The 15398-nt window shown below is 38.3% G+C and overlaps 1 protein-coding gene across 3 annotated transcripts in view; it reads right to left on the bottom strand.

The window, feature by feature from the left end:
• The window catches only part of camk2g2 (calcium/calmodulin-dependent protein kinase (CaM kinase) II gamma 2), a 73237-nt gene that overhangs the window by 16924 nt on the left and 40915 nt on the right, over positions 1–15398 (bottom strand). For 2 of the 3 annotated variants that reach the window (XM_053332738.1, XM_053332739.1), the window contains exons 6-13: positions 14092–14164; positions 9603–9705; positions 8913–8996; positions 8723–8817; positions 7234–7356; positions 6635–6718; positions 6479–6521; positions 1967–2007 (exon numbers count right to left, since the gene is read on the bottom strand). In XM_053332738.1, the coding sequence (XP_053188713.1) occupies positions 1967–2007; positions 6479–6521; positions 6635–6718; positions 7234–7356; positions 8723–8817; positions 8913–8996; positions 9603–9705; positions 14092–14164 (646 nt within the window). Of the gene's footprint in view, positions 1–1966; positions 2008–5578; positions 5639–6478; positions 6522–6634; positions 6719–7233; positions 7357–8722; positions 8818–8912; positions 8997–9602; positions 9706–14091; positions 14165–15398 lie in introns of all 3 variants that reach the window. The other variant, XM_053332740.1, reaches the window with a different exon arrangement.

Genomic DNA, 15398 nt, shown 5'->3' with positions numbered 1-15398 from the left:
TGCTGTTGAAATAACTGGGGCACAGTGCTCAATGAACACTTATTTAGAGAAGAGCTGATAATTCACTTCCCTTGCACAGATTTCCCCAAATCCAAGGATCCAAGCTGCCTGTTTTTCTGTACATCACAAGATCTGTCTGAGTTTATCTTGTTTCCCTACAGCTACAAAAAAGGATGTTTACTAGACTTGAAATGTTCAGAACAGTGTGTTTGTTTACTAACTACTGTTTAATACGGCCGCGTATCAGACCCCAAACCCTTTTTTTTTGTACTGGTTGAATAATCAAATGTCAGGTCATATTTTTACTTGCTGTTATTTATTCTTTCATCCGACAATTTCTGATTTAAATCATAATATTAACATTTTTAGCCAATTTTAACCAGAAGCTTGTGTACTGTACATAGATAATAAGATTAGGGTTAGGTTATTAATGGTGTCATACATTGCACCAGATATCCAGCCCTACTGTTTTTAATGTTTTGTTGTTTGTTAGCAAGCAACAAACAGTATATGTATCATTTTTGTTGTAAAAATGCATGTAAATGAAAATAAAATATATACTAAAATATGACATATGCTATCTTCAATCTGTCATGCCTGAACTGTCTCTAATCCAACAGTGGTGATTATCTGCAGATGACCAAGACAGCCATTATAATTACAGAAAGAGGGGGAGAAAAAAAAAGAGGTCAGTCAAATGAAAAATAATGAGGATACAATAAATATGTAAAAATTGAAACAGGGAAAATGATCGTGTATTGATGTTTTACAGTGATTCGAATGCCCCTCACTCCGCTGATGGTCAGGGATGTTGGCAGGTGAGCTAAAAAGCTCTGATCTTATCCATACGCAGATGGATCAGAAAGTGGCAGAATATAACTGGGAGAGGTTTTGTGTGTGTGTGTGTGTGTGTGTGTGTCCGTCTGTGATCTGTCAGGAGCTGAAATGGTTTTGGTGGCACTCATGGCTGAAGGGGATGCAGGGATGTTGGATGAAGTTTGGAAATCCAACAGAAATCGGACAAGACGACAACTGTCATAGACAATGCCTCGAGCATCTCTGCCCCAAAAGCCAAAAATAAAAATAAAACAGACGAAGGGGAGGGGAGGACCCGGAGGCGTATATAAAGAGAGACAAAGAATGAAAAATGAATGAAAACGACATAGCCGATCTCACCATCAAACAAACACTCGAGCTGGACTTCCTTTTCTGACAGACAGCAATGGAGAGGAGGAGGAAAAAAAAAAGGGTCATCGGGAAACAAGGAACTAATTAAAATAGTAAAAAAGTGAAGCTGCCAAATTGATCCCAGTAAGAGAGAAAAACAAAACAGCTGCACAAGAACAAAGATGACACAAGGGGATACTTAAAAAAAAAAAAAAAAAAAAAAAAAAAGTCTTGAAAGCTTTAAATCATCAGTCGTGCAGTTTGTCTGTAGAATGTATTAGAGGTTATTTTGTTAAGGTATTGGTTTAGTAACTGTATGTAATTGGGATTTTGTTTTGGCCCTTGTTGATCATGGCGCTTCACTGCATGCACTGACGCTGACCGTCGATCAAAACAAAAGGAGCACATAAAGTTTGCTCGAATCGCTGTGAATCAGAGAACAAGCTGGTGATGAGAAAACAAGCATCTAAATGACATCCCTTATTTTTGAAATCTCAAAAAGAAAACGTGTATTAATCTGTGCCCCGCCTTTAACTTCTAGCACATAAACATGTTCAATTTTATCTTTACGATCATCAATCCTTTTCTCTAAGCCACCAAATATCTTATCACCTTTTAAAAAATCTAACAAAGGAGCACCAAAGCATAAATGTAATAGCACTTAAAGAACATACTGCTGTTATATCAAAGAAACATGTTATTAGTTTTGGTGAAGAAACCAAAAGAGAGACAACAGAAGGAGGGAAGAGTAAGTCAGACAGTCAGTCAGTTAAACCCTCATGAGTGTCAGAAAACTCACCTTCACGCCATCCGACTTTTTGTTTAGTAAGGTCTTGCATGCTGAAAAAAAAGAGAAATCATGGTAAGAAGTGGACACAGTTCGGGGAGTAATTGTCCAACAAACTGAACAGTTTACTGAGCCGACTGAACAAAATTAGCAAAAGAAACTCTGATAACAGTTTCTCAAGTCTTAAGTGTTGATTTCATTAATATCTCTAATATTGGAACTGTTGTTATATGAGAGATAATCCCACTCAAATGCTGCTGTAAATGAAATATTCTCACATTAACAGCACAGAAAAAGCAAACTGAAAATGAAAAGTGAAATTCTAAATGAAATTAAGTCCGTAAATAAAATTTTAACTTTTTTTTTTTTTTTTTAACTTTGTGCAGTGTTGAAGGAGGTCTTCATTCTTTCTACATTATTCATCTAAATATATAGTCACTGATACTGTTACACACCTGAGTGTTTCTGTCCAATTTTTTATTTTACTTTTAATTTGTTCAAATAGCAGTTACATTTTCTTGGTCCAATCACTTATTCATTCATACCCCAAGTTGTAAAGCAACAAATAAGTCGACCATTTCTATTTTCAATGCTCTGTTTGATGTTTTGGGTAAAATAATCCTCCACACTGAAAGAAAATTAACAGCACTAACATTTAGTGTCATAAAGCACACGACACACTTCAGTAGTTACAAACGGAGCCTGGTTCACTGCTCAGTGTGATCTCTAGACTATTTTCCTCCTTCCTGAGGGCCACAAGGGAGCAAATATGAATGATGAGAGAAAAAGAAATGAATGAGTATCTGAATTAGAGACTCTCTAGATCTATCATTCCTTGTTTAAATTATTCTCTGAAATCAATGAGTCACAAAAGAAAATATAAGTTGTTTCAGGGAAAGATAATTTATCATTGATCAGTTCATTTATTAACTGAACTGCCAGCACTGTAAAGACTTCTAAAAATGTACCAGAAATGAAGACTGTGGACTTCTCTCCAACACCATCTACTGTAATCTAACCACTTGGTGCTAAATCAAACAGTTGGTTAGCCACCTTTGGACGACATTGACATAGTATCATGTGCATGCATCTGAAAAAAAAAAACATCCATACAGCTACAGTATGACCTGCCTTACCTAGAAATGACAAAAAAACACACAACAAACAGGGAGCTAAATAAATGTCAACAACATGCATGCACACACACAAAACAGACCAAGAAACAACAACACACACATATATTTACACCAAATTTGTGTTAAAGTCATGTTCCAATGATCCTCCCTTACCTTCCATTTTAAAAGGAGGAAGGAGCAATGAAGAAGGTGAGAAAACAGTTATGTATTTAATATCTGCATCTTAACATCTGAACACAAGCCAAAATTGAAAACTGCAGAGTTGTACTGTGTTAAAGGGAACTCTTTAGTCATTTTCACACAGGTGGTGGGATTCATGCGATGACGGTGGCTTATCAACATGTCTGGCATGCAGCATCCACTTCAAAGTCTTTATCTCAAAAAGTGCCAAGGAGTGCAACAGTTCAACAGTTAGTAAGTAGTATTTAAGTTTCAGGACATCATCTGTGCAAACCCAAAATCAAATTCACACTGCATGTAACAACACTCAATCTTACTCAATGGGTGAAGAAATTCAAGGCAAGTCCATTATTAACAGCTTGGTTAAACATCCACTTGTCAATTAAATCGTGATTTCGGCCTTTAAGCAAGCAGCTCGTCCTGTCGCGTGAATGACGATCACCATTAAAGGGTCAGTATGCTTCAAACCAATTAGTTGCTACGACATCTGAAGGCCCGCTATTGTAACAGGGTCTGTATAGTGTTTGATTTTAGAAAGTTTATAGCTAGTGTACAAAACATAACTTTTGTTACAGTTACTTAAATTGTAGATCTATGAATAAGCTTTTCAGGATTGTCCTAATAGCCAGCAGAATAGTTTGCAAACCCCAAAAGTCCTTGATTCAAGTCTTGTATGAAAGGGAAGAGGAAGACAATTAAAAGCATCCTCACAGAGAGCTATTCGGCCACCTCTGGAAACAAAAAATATTGTTATTCAGAGTGCCAGAATTCTTTACTCTGTAAAGTGACTGATGAGATTCAAGCCACAGACATGACATAAATGATTGTGTAAATGTGTAGTGTGACCTTGTCTTGTGTATGTTTGTTATACTGATTGCTTTATTATCTCTTTCTTACAAGAATCAAATGTAGTGTTCTGTATGTTTTAGTGAGCCAAAGACAATTTTCCACAACCCTGCTGGACAATATAGATTATTCTATTCTATTCCACTTGTAATGTATCCAGTTCATTAAAGATGTACCTGAGGTATGTTCTTATGATGTGCCATGTGCTCTTTATTAAATTACTACCTTTGTAAAAGTATTTAAATGCTACTATAAAGTGTAACAACTGTGCTTGATGGTTCAATTTATGTGAAATAGAAAGCTAGCTAACCATTGTGTAAAAATAACTTGTTGAACCTTTATAGTCTGGTGGATTTGAGTTGACAGCAGTGAGGTAACTGCATGACTAAACAGCACAGATATTCTGCTCATATCTCATCCATCATTTCTCTACCCAACACAACACAGAGCCAAGAGGTTGTTTCACTAGCCAAATTCAGTGGTGTCTGGCTGAGCCAACGTACATCAAGTTAGACTAACATGGAGAATGGCTAAACATGACAAACTGTACATATGTGGATAACACATACAAACTTTTAGACAGTGGGACATGAATATGCTTGTTTAAATTCTTAGTTTCTGGAAGTTAGATGTCGGAAACGTGTGAAAGGTGCGTTTTTCATTTGACACTAAGTTAGTTTGAAACATACTGATGCCTTGAGGTTTCTTGTGGTTTTGTCTATTCACACAAAAACAACGCAGCAGGCAGGAGAAGGGAGGAGACAAAGAGATAGAGTTAACAGAAGACACTGTGCATTCTGTTTATCCAACTTCCCATGCAGGTTGGCATCCTAAACTGTACGCTTATACACATGCTTGGCTGGCTTTTAAGTGCCAGAGCCATGCAGAGGGAATGTTGCAGCGAGCACAGGCAGGCATCGACTGGGCATCGGCCAAGTACTGTAGATACAAACTGATTCAGAGGAGGCAAAAATGAGTATTACGGATTTGAATGTTAGCGTGTCTATTTGTATTTGGGGAATAAAGGATTAATATGGTTATGATGCAGAAGAAAAGATAAGCAGTATGCACCAGTTGTGTTAATGCAGAGATGTGTAAACAGAGCTTGGCCAGGGAAGAGCTGCAGTCGTTAGAAGGAGGTCAGAGGGTCATGCTGAGTGTCAGTTAAATGGCTGTTATGTTCGACACAGGAAATTAAATAGCCAGTCCTGGAGAGGAGCTCTGCTCATCAGAACATCAAGACACGCAGTGATACTAAAAGGACCAGAGCTGAGCTTCGTTTGTGGTTTCTATTTATAAGTTTGTGTGTTTGAGGTTGTGTAAGATGCCCCGGTGCAAAAACGACCATTCAAAAGTTGTCCATCAGTGTGCAGGCAGCAGGCAGCAGGTGGAGGGGTACATGCCAATAGCCTGAGTAAAAATTTGGCAGTGCCCAACTCAACTCCCCCTCTAGCAGACGTACCTTCCTGTGCCATTGCGGCTGTGCTGGTGGTAGCGGCAGGGCTCGTATGCTGCCGTCCCACTATTGGACAGAGAGGGATTCAATGTGGAGGCACAGGTGGGACAATAGCCTCACTAAAGCCTGACAGCCTTTGGATTTCTTGACGTTGAATAAAATCCAGAGTGACAAAACATGTCCTCTAATACAAACTCCTTTATTATAAGGATGAAGGGAAGCATCAAACAGGAAATTCTCTGCGCACCAAAATACCTGTGCCCCCCCAAAATCATCAATCTTATTTCCGAGGACATTCATTTGAGAAACCTGCCAACAGTTACGTAACAAAGCAATTCAGAGGTCTGGCCCGTCTGCTTTCAGTTTCTCAGTCTAGATCAATCTTAACCAGAAAGCAGTTGGCTGTAATGCACAGGAGCTGCTTTACTTACATGAAAGCATATCAACACAAGGCCAGTAGCATCAATGCATTAGCTTGCTAGGCCATCATCCAGCCCACATATTGGGTGTTCAATCAAGAGTGCACTGTGTCTCAATGATCAAACTGCTTACAATGAGGAAATCTGAGCCAAACCCCTGAAGTGCGAAATCAAAACTGCAGACAAAGTAAATGTGAACAAGAATGAAAATGTGTGGTTAAGGGAATCAGACTCAGGCTAATAAAAAGATAGATCACAGACAAGAAGTACAGCAATCATGAGTATCATTCAGCTTCTTTGAGATATCTAATCAGAAGGAGTACTACAGATATGATTAGATTATAATTATAATGACAGAAAATGTGTTTTTTTCCTGATCATCTTTATTCAAATATTATCTACATCATTGGGCCCTATTTGAAACCTATGGGGCACATCAAATTGACTTTTCATAAGCAGTAAATATCATTGCCAAAGTCATCCTCACCTGAGAAGTTCCTGGACACCAGCATCGTTGTGAGGATAGCTCCCTAAAGAGACACGAAAATCAATATTATAACGATTTCAGTAGCAGTAACAGTGGGTCAGTGTGTGTGTATGTGTGCTTGTGTGTGTGTGTGTGACTGTGTCTGTCTGCACTCACTTTGAGTTTCCTCCTGGCATTGAACTTGCGCAGGCATTCGACAGTCTCTTGACGGTGCATCATGGAGGCCACAGTGGAGCGTTGCTGCATGTAGAGGAGAGGAAACAGCAATTAATACACATTGTTTAAGGGTAACAGTTAACCATGTCAGACACTGCAGCAATAACGTTTGTCTTGCAATAAGATTTTAATTGACACCTGGCTCCACATACTTTTTGTGTCTTACATCTGAACTCTGAAGCGCGTATGAAACAATTAACTGAGAGCTTTGAATGTGCTTTAGTCTATCCAGAAGTATCAACTTTGTTCAAGTATACAATGTAGGTCTCTCTGTCCAGCAGTCTATGGTTTTAAAAGTAGACTACTGGATGTGACTGTCATGCCAAAAATGAAACTCTTAAGATATTTTACAAGTATCATGGTGCCTTTTGGTTTTCCTAAACTGAGTGAATATATGACTTTACATTGCTTAATAATAAGGTAAGTCATGCAAAAAATGTGACAGTTGTATTTGAAGTTGGTAGCAACACCCACACCAGTATTTTACATGCTGGAAAATATCGATTTTGAAACCAAATAAGAAGAATGGTGTCACTTACGCAGACCCAAGGATGCTTGATGGCCTGGTCGGCGGTGATCCTTTTGGCAGGGTTAATCGTTAACATCTGATTGATCAGATTCTTGGCCTCGGGGGTCACTGTGTCCCACTCTGGAGATGGGAACTGAAAGAAAGAGATTGTGATGACGAAAAGTTAAGAATGCATATCACACTTATTATGCTTTTAATTAATATTTTATCACAAATAACTGAAGAAGCTCCGTGGTTTTCAAACTGTGGTGGATAATTTAACATGAAGCACTTCAATAGTAACAGGTGGAGTTTTCAAAGTCAGTGTAGTTTGTCTCACTTCAGTCATCCATCCGCACATCTTTTCAAGTAGCATGAAAATATGTTTACTACTGAATATCAAAGCATGTTTTCACAAGACATTTACTGAAAATGTCTTGTGAAAACATGTGTCAGTTGTCAGTTACTAACAAAATAAAAATACAAGACTCAAGGTATCTGCATGACAGTGATGCTATTCAAGAACTGCACAGTATTACAAGTGCTTGTCACCATCATTACATATCAATGGTCATATTATGCACATTCATTAGAAGTGGTTGCTTCCAATTATGGAAATGAATACGGATAATACATTCCTATCTCCCAAAGGGATATGACAAGATCTGACAAATAAACCTATTGCTCTCATATTGTATCTTTTTTCTGTTGTGAAGATGGAAATTATGCAATATCAAGTAGCAAGCAATTAAAAACTAAATGTAATTTCAGAATTACTTGTGCGACAGAGATTGATGTTTGTTATTTGACTTGAACTGAGCTTTTCAAGAAAGGTGTCTTGCAAGGCTCATGAGGAGATGCTGTGTTTGTTTTTCACATTCATGTAAATAATATTTTAAACAGGAAACCAAAATTTGGATGAATTCTGTGAATAATTAAATGAAAGCAGGCCACAAGGATCCACACGCTTAAGAATGTCAAAATGTCAAAAGACACACTAAGTCGGCCTATCTGGGATGAGCCTGTGAATACTGTTCATTAAAGCTGCATTAATCAGCAGTAAATGAGCAACTGTTTACTGACAAGTTTGCCAAACCAACTTTATAAAAGCCATAATATGTAAATGTCTGTTCAGTTTCTACAGTTGCCCCAGAGTGGTCACTTAAAGAGCTTTGATTGTGTTCACAGACTTGGAATTACAGTACAAATATATATATATATATATTTCCTGTGTGATTCAACATCTAAACATAGGTTATAAGTTTAGGGAGTGAAGTTTGAAGCATGCAGAGACTGATGTTCAAGTGTGAATGATAACAGTTGATTGTGTCCTTATGGAAAATAAGCGTGCAATCGTGTCCATGGCTCAGTTATGTTGCAGTCTATAATTATTAAGATTTATTCCACGTCATCATCATATCATGTCAACTTTTTCCAGACAAACTGTTGCACTGCTGCACATGAAAACACACATGTAGGTGTGGAGGGAGGAAATAAGAATATATGAGAGAGGTACTCACATCGTATGCACCGGCCTTGATTTGTTGGTACAGTTTGTGTTGGTCCTCGTCCCAGAAGGGAGGGTAGCCAACCAACAAGATGTACAGGATCACCCCTGACACACACACACACATACACATTCGACATTAATACATTGTATATACATATTTATAAAACATGCATGTAAAAGGTGAGGTCTGACTAACTGACCGCATGCCCATATGTCCACAGGCTTGCCGTACGGGTCCTTTCTCAATACTTCTGGGGATAGATAACCAGGAGTTCCTGCGAAACCTGTGAAATCAAAAACATACTTAATGTGAAATTTGTCTTGAACTCTTTTTTTTTTTAATGACAAAACAATATTGATATCCACCATTTATAAGATTTATAAGCCTGTCTGACATTTGTACCAGACATTACAAAAAGTGTAACGGTTTCTGTTTTTAGGACAGACAAATGAGCACAATTATCTCCACATTTCTCCTTCACTTTACCCTCTTCATCTTCCTCTTGTTCTGTTCCTCTTCGATCTTTTTTCACAAGACACACAAACTCAATACTGTCCTATTTATACCTGTGTTAAATGTAAAACTAATATTTACAACAATAATACCTTAATATAACTTCAAATGTGCAACAATTTTTCAAGAGGTTATTTACCAACAGTTCTTTAAAAACAGCATGGCCTACATTTGTTTCCCACAGAGAGATTTTTTTTCATAATATGCATTATGTATTACTGTTCTCTTATACAATAACAAAAACGTAGGTTATGATAATCATTATTTACTGAAACACATACTGATTCAGTACAGCAGTGAGGCTGGTTTTCTTGTGGCTGAATGCAGAGTAAAAACAGAGAATAAGGTTTGAGGTTTAAATAATGTTTTTTCTTACCAAACCATGCCTGTTGGTCCCCCTGCACTTCAATGGCCAAGCCGAAGTCTGCAAGCTTCACCGCTGCTCCCTTCATCTTGCTGGCCAGGAGCAGGTTCTCTGGCTGCAGCGCACACACACACACAAATTAATTAATTAATTATGAAATACATTCACGAGCCCTGCAACTAGGGACTGCCTCCAATATGTACTTATTAATTTTCTAATGATGATCTATACATGTGCAAAATGTCAAAAATAAAGACATCCCACAATACATAACCACAGATCAAAGTGATGTAACATTTCAGATTTTGTCCGACCAACACAAAAAAAACCAAATGTTTTAAATTTCCAATGAAATAAAAAAAAAAACCCACTCAAACCATCACATTAGAAAGGCTACAATTAAATGTTTGTGTCTACACTTTCAGACATAAAAAAGTCAGAATCAGTTGTTATTATCAAAACAAAAGTCAAATATATCCTCATATAAACTATAAAGCTTTGTATGGCACAAGCTAAATCACAGGACTGTTGTAAGCGACTAGATTAGAAAACCACATTCAGTCAGGAAATGTTGTGTCTGTCTGCATGACTGGATGAGCTGCAGGAGCATGATGACATCTACAGTAGTAATGAGGCATGATTTGGTCAAGCAGGCGACAAAGGCATCCCCCAAAGGAAAGACCATTGCAATATTTAACAGCATTTTGACACTGTCCTCCTGTTCACACAGTCATGCAAAACTGTCAGCGCTTGACAGAGATGAGGATATATTATTTTAGCTGTCTATCTTGCCTCCCTTATTTGTGTCTCTTAACTTTGAAGTTCCTCTCACTTAACGAATAGAGGAGAAGAAGAAACATGTCAGGTCAAGCCTAATCTGATGTGAGGTCAGTGTGCTGATTATAACTGCACAGCTGTTTTAGCTTTACTTGTTTTAGGTCTTTATTTCTTCATAATATAAAGTTTGTTTTTCTTTGCCTGGTGGCTCAGTGGTTAGGGCTCTTTCTTCATAACAAAAGATCCAAGATTTGATTTTAACAGTCAGCTTTAACCTTTCTTGGTCAAATCGAATATTTTCATTCACGTCACCCGGAAACCCAAACACCAAAACCTTCTCAGACTTTAAATAAAGTCTCATGTATCATAAGTTAAATAATAAAGGGCTCTGTATGCTGTGTAAGGACAAGACTCAGTGGGCTAAACACAGTGTCTATGTGATTGTTCACTTTTTCTTGGCAGCTCTGTCTTTTTTTTCTTCTTTGACTGCGTTTTTATAATTGCGGATTTCCCCGTCGTCATTTTAGTATGAATTCCCCAAAGTGTATTTGCAGAATTTCTGAATAAACCCCTACACGTCAGATTTGACCAGTTTTTCACATTTGAGAGCAGTAAAAAAAAAACACCCTAAAAACCATTCTTTTAAACTTGTGAATTGAGGTCAATAGTTTTCTCAGTAGTTTCTCCTCGCGGCCTCCTTGGATAGATGGATGGATTTCTGACACTTGTACCTGTCTTTGTGCTGCAAAACTGTTCTTTTCATCTGTCAGTCTCTCTTGCCCTCTCTCCACTGACTTATATATCCTTCCATCCCTCCCTCCTTCTATCATTTCTCCCCTCTATCGAGCAAAGCTGAAACAATGGCAGAGAGAGAGAGTAAAAGGGGGAACTGCACAGGGACAGAGTGCTGGAGTGAAGGCAACAGACGAACACAGACAGATAGAGATAGATAGATGGGAGGTGGCATAATGAGTCCCTACGCTGGCGCTGCAGCAGCCGGGTGACCTCACCCCACAGTTACCATGGCAACCCAGTCTGCCACCAGCCAACAGCTCTCAACTCTTTCTCTCCAATTCTTGTTTTCCCTTCAGCAAGTGGCCCTCCCAAGATGACAGGGAGGCAAAAATATGATGTGTGTGTGTGTGTGTGTGTGTGTGTGTGTGTGTGTGTGTGTGTGTGTGTGTGTGTGTGTGTGTGCACGCGAGGTCACACCTCTCCACGGCACACTTCGTTGGTAATATTAATATTTTTATGTGTCCAATACAGATGTCGCTTCTGGCAGTTTCATCCTCTGGAGTTCTTTGGAAAACATAAAATAAAAACAGATGTAACCTCCTTTTTAGTTGTCTAGTGAGGAAACTGAATTTTTAACATCTTACAGCAGTATGAATTGATTGATTGGTTAGGGGCGACTGTGGCTCAGGAGGCTGAGTGGGTTGTCCCTTAACAGCAGGGCTGGAGGTTTGATCCTCGGCTCTTCCTGTCTGTCTTTTGAAGTTTGCTTGAACAAGACACTGAACCCCAGGTTGCTCCTCAAGGTAAAGCCAGCTGTCTCGCCATAGCAGCTCCACCACCATTATGTGTGGGTGAGTGAATGGGAGGCAAAAATTATTAAGCACTTTGTCTGTTATGGTAGAAAGGCGCAATGCAACTGCAGTCCATGTACCATGATGTTTCTGGCCACTTGCAGTGCTGACATAACATCACCTTGTAAAGTTGTGGTGGCGTGTCTGGACACCTGACAAATGCCAATCCAATATATTTTCGACTTTCAGGTCTGAGTTGGTCTTTAACAACTCCTCAGGGAAATAAATATCCAGCTATTCAGTTGCTGAACGCTTCACTACAGTTTGTTCACCAGCTTGTCTGCTGTTTGGTGCTGGGCAGAAAGTGCACAGTGGGTTTATTACAGCTTTTTCACAGTCAAACTGGCTGCCTGCTGTTCTGGAGACGAGGTTATGAGATGCTAAAAGACACAAAACACTCCGTAGATCAGAGTGGAACTGCAGTCAGGTGATAATTTTCTGCAGGTTCATCACTATAAATGACATCTTTCACATTACATATAGTTATTTGATCCATTGTTAATATAAAAAATTGATTAGTGAAGCTTTAATCGCTTTAAGGTTGGAAACATCATTTTATTGCAAGCTATCTGACATAGAGCTGCAATGATTAGTCAGTTATTGTATAGCCAAATCGATAGAATTAAAGAATCTATTCCCAACTATTTTGATATATTTTATCAATTGTTGAGAGTCATTTTCCAAATTCTCTGATTCCAGCTTCTCAAATGTGAATATTTTCAGTTTTTTCAAGTCTTCTTTGACAGTACATTAAATATTCTTGGGTTGTGGACTGTTCGTCAGGACAAAAAACCAAACAACAATTGATGAAATTCAAGAAAATAATAGATTAATCAATAATGACAATAATCACTTGTTGCAGGCCTTGCCTGACTATACCGATATACTGTATATTCTGTATCAGCTTGCTTCAGCTCTTTATTTGACTTATTATGGGGATAATGCCAAATACATGCAATGTTATGCAATCACAAATATCCATTGGCCAAGTCACCATGTTTGGCTGAAAGAGTCCACAAAATGGAAAGAATCCAGATTAAATAATACACAATTCCCCAAACATCAGTCTGACATATCGGTATGGTATCTTTGGAAACTCTGATCCCCTCTAAAATTTAAAATAAACTTCTGTGGGTTTAACACTGTTTGGCTGAGCAGAATGAGTTTGTAATGGCTGTCTCATCAGCCAGTCAAAGAGATTTAAAATGTGAACTCTAAATATATTGATTAGTGGTTCATTATAACATTTAAGTGTTATGTAGCACAGAGCGAGCACTGTACATTAACTACTCATTTAATTTATTTCTATTCTATCATCTATTATTTTAATACTCTTTACTCTTAAAGTTCATTTGATACTGCAATCCATACTGTACTGTGTGCAAGCTGAAAATCAATGAAAAGTAACACAAGTTGATTTACACCACTCTCACACCAAGACAGATTGTTAATTTTCCAATTATTTGATTGTCTTCTTATGCTAGAGTAATGCTTTAATGTTGCTCTATCACATATAAATAGATTATTTAGTAAACTATTAAAGTTCAGGACTCTGACCTTGGTATTGGAAGAAAAAAAAAGTGGTACAATTATCCAGGTGTTCAAATTTCAGCTATATTATTAACATTTAATGATACAGCTGATGAGGTCACAGTGCTGTTGGTTTTCTACCAGGGGTGCACAATTTTGCTGCAAGGGAAATCGTCACTGGCCGTCATCTCACCCACCGACCTGCTATTAATAGCAGCTGGTCTGCTTTCGTCACTCCGCAGCAGTGCGGGAGGCAGAGAGGAGGGAGGGGAGAAAAGAGGGAGAGGGAAAGAGAGTAAAAAAAAAAGGAGAGGAAAAGGGGGGTAGATGAAAATGGGTAGGGGGGTGCAAATATAGATGGAGATGGGAATAGCAAAATAAGGGGTGGAGGGAAGCAGGTGAATAAAGGGAATGATGACGCTCATCCTTTAAGTTGTTCTTAACGTCACTGCATGACGTCTGCGCAAATGTGTGCATGTGATTGCAGACCTGTTGTGAATTTCCATGCATCCTTTTCATCTCCACTCACAACACAGACCAAAATAGATTCCTGCACAACTGGTATGTTAGACGGTACAGACGTTCACCACCGATACATAATATCTCACCTTAAGGTCCCTGTGCACGATGTCATGCTGGTGGATGTGACTGACGCTCTCCAGGATCTGATTGATGCAGTGGCTGGAAGAGACAGAGGAGGAGGAGAAATAGAGGACACATCTGTCAATCCACAGCAGCTAGATGACAATGGAGTGCAGACTGAAATGTGGACAAAGGAAAACACTCAACATAATGTCCTTTGAATCAATTATATTCGAGCTTGAATTTGTACAACATGAAAGGTGAAGCAAAAGACACGTTCGGAAATCCGATCAAATCAATACAAGTCAACTTGTGCCCAACAAGGTCAAACCTGAGAGGAATAATGAACTGGGAAAACAGGAGAAGTGCTGAGATAAGACGAGGAGAAAGAGTGAAAGACAAGATATAGAGAAGTTTAAGATGTCAAAATAAAACAAAAGGTTGGTTAAAGTTTCCACCCTGCAACACTGATCAATAACGGCCAGCTCTTCAATAGACCACAAAATGATGAACAATTTAAAGATTAGCTACCACAGTCTATAACCAAATGACTGTGGTCACTGAGAGCATTGACCTCAACCCTAACGAGCACCTTTGGGATGAACTGGTACATTGACTGTGACATCAGTGACCGACCTCACTAATGCTCTTGTGGCTTAATGGCAGCAAATCACTGCAACCAGGGACCTGTCTCACTAAAATGCACCATGAGATCGATTACTCTCACTCTTTTTTTATCACGTTGCAGTAATTAAAATAATGGCCACGTTTGAGCCCAGTAGTAGGACTGACAAATTAAAAGCATTTGATGAAGATGCTTTTGGTAGTTTTGTCCCCAAACTGAAACATTTGAGGTCACCTGTTAAAAAGCTTTTATCTAGAATCTGTGGTTATTACCCCAGTGCCATTTCTTAATCATGTACATTACTGCTCAATGTTACAGGAACATATTATTATTTGGGTCCTTCCTCTTTTTAAATGTCATATAATATTTTAACTGTTTAAATTATCTGCTCTTCTCTTGTTGCTGTATTTTGTGCATGAAAGGTGCAACATAAATAAAGTTAATTATAATTGTTACTTATTAAGAACATTATGATTTAAGTATAATTCATTATTATTCATGAAATGTCATACTTACAGAATTAGCAAAATGCATGTAAGAGACCTCGTAGAAGAGAGGAGGCTGTTACAGCAACACATAATGCCAATGGTTTAGGAATGATGTAGAGCAGCAACAATTAGTCAATTAATTGATTAGTCAATTGACAGAAAATTAATTGCCAATATCTTGATAATCAATTAATTGTTTTGAGTCCATTTTTAAGAGAAA

Source organism: Scomber japonicus, chromosome 14 (assembly GCF_027409825.1).
Source record: "Scomber japonicus isolate fScoJap1 chromosome 14, fScoJap1.pri, whole genome shotgun sequence".
NCBI classification, from domain to species: Eukaryota; Metazoa; Chordata; class Actinopteri; order Scombriformes; family Scombridae; genus Scomber; species Scomber japonicus.
The sequence above is the reverse complement of the archived record's forward strand: the minus strand, read 5'-3'. Positions and strand labels throughout refer to the sequence as shown.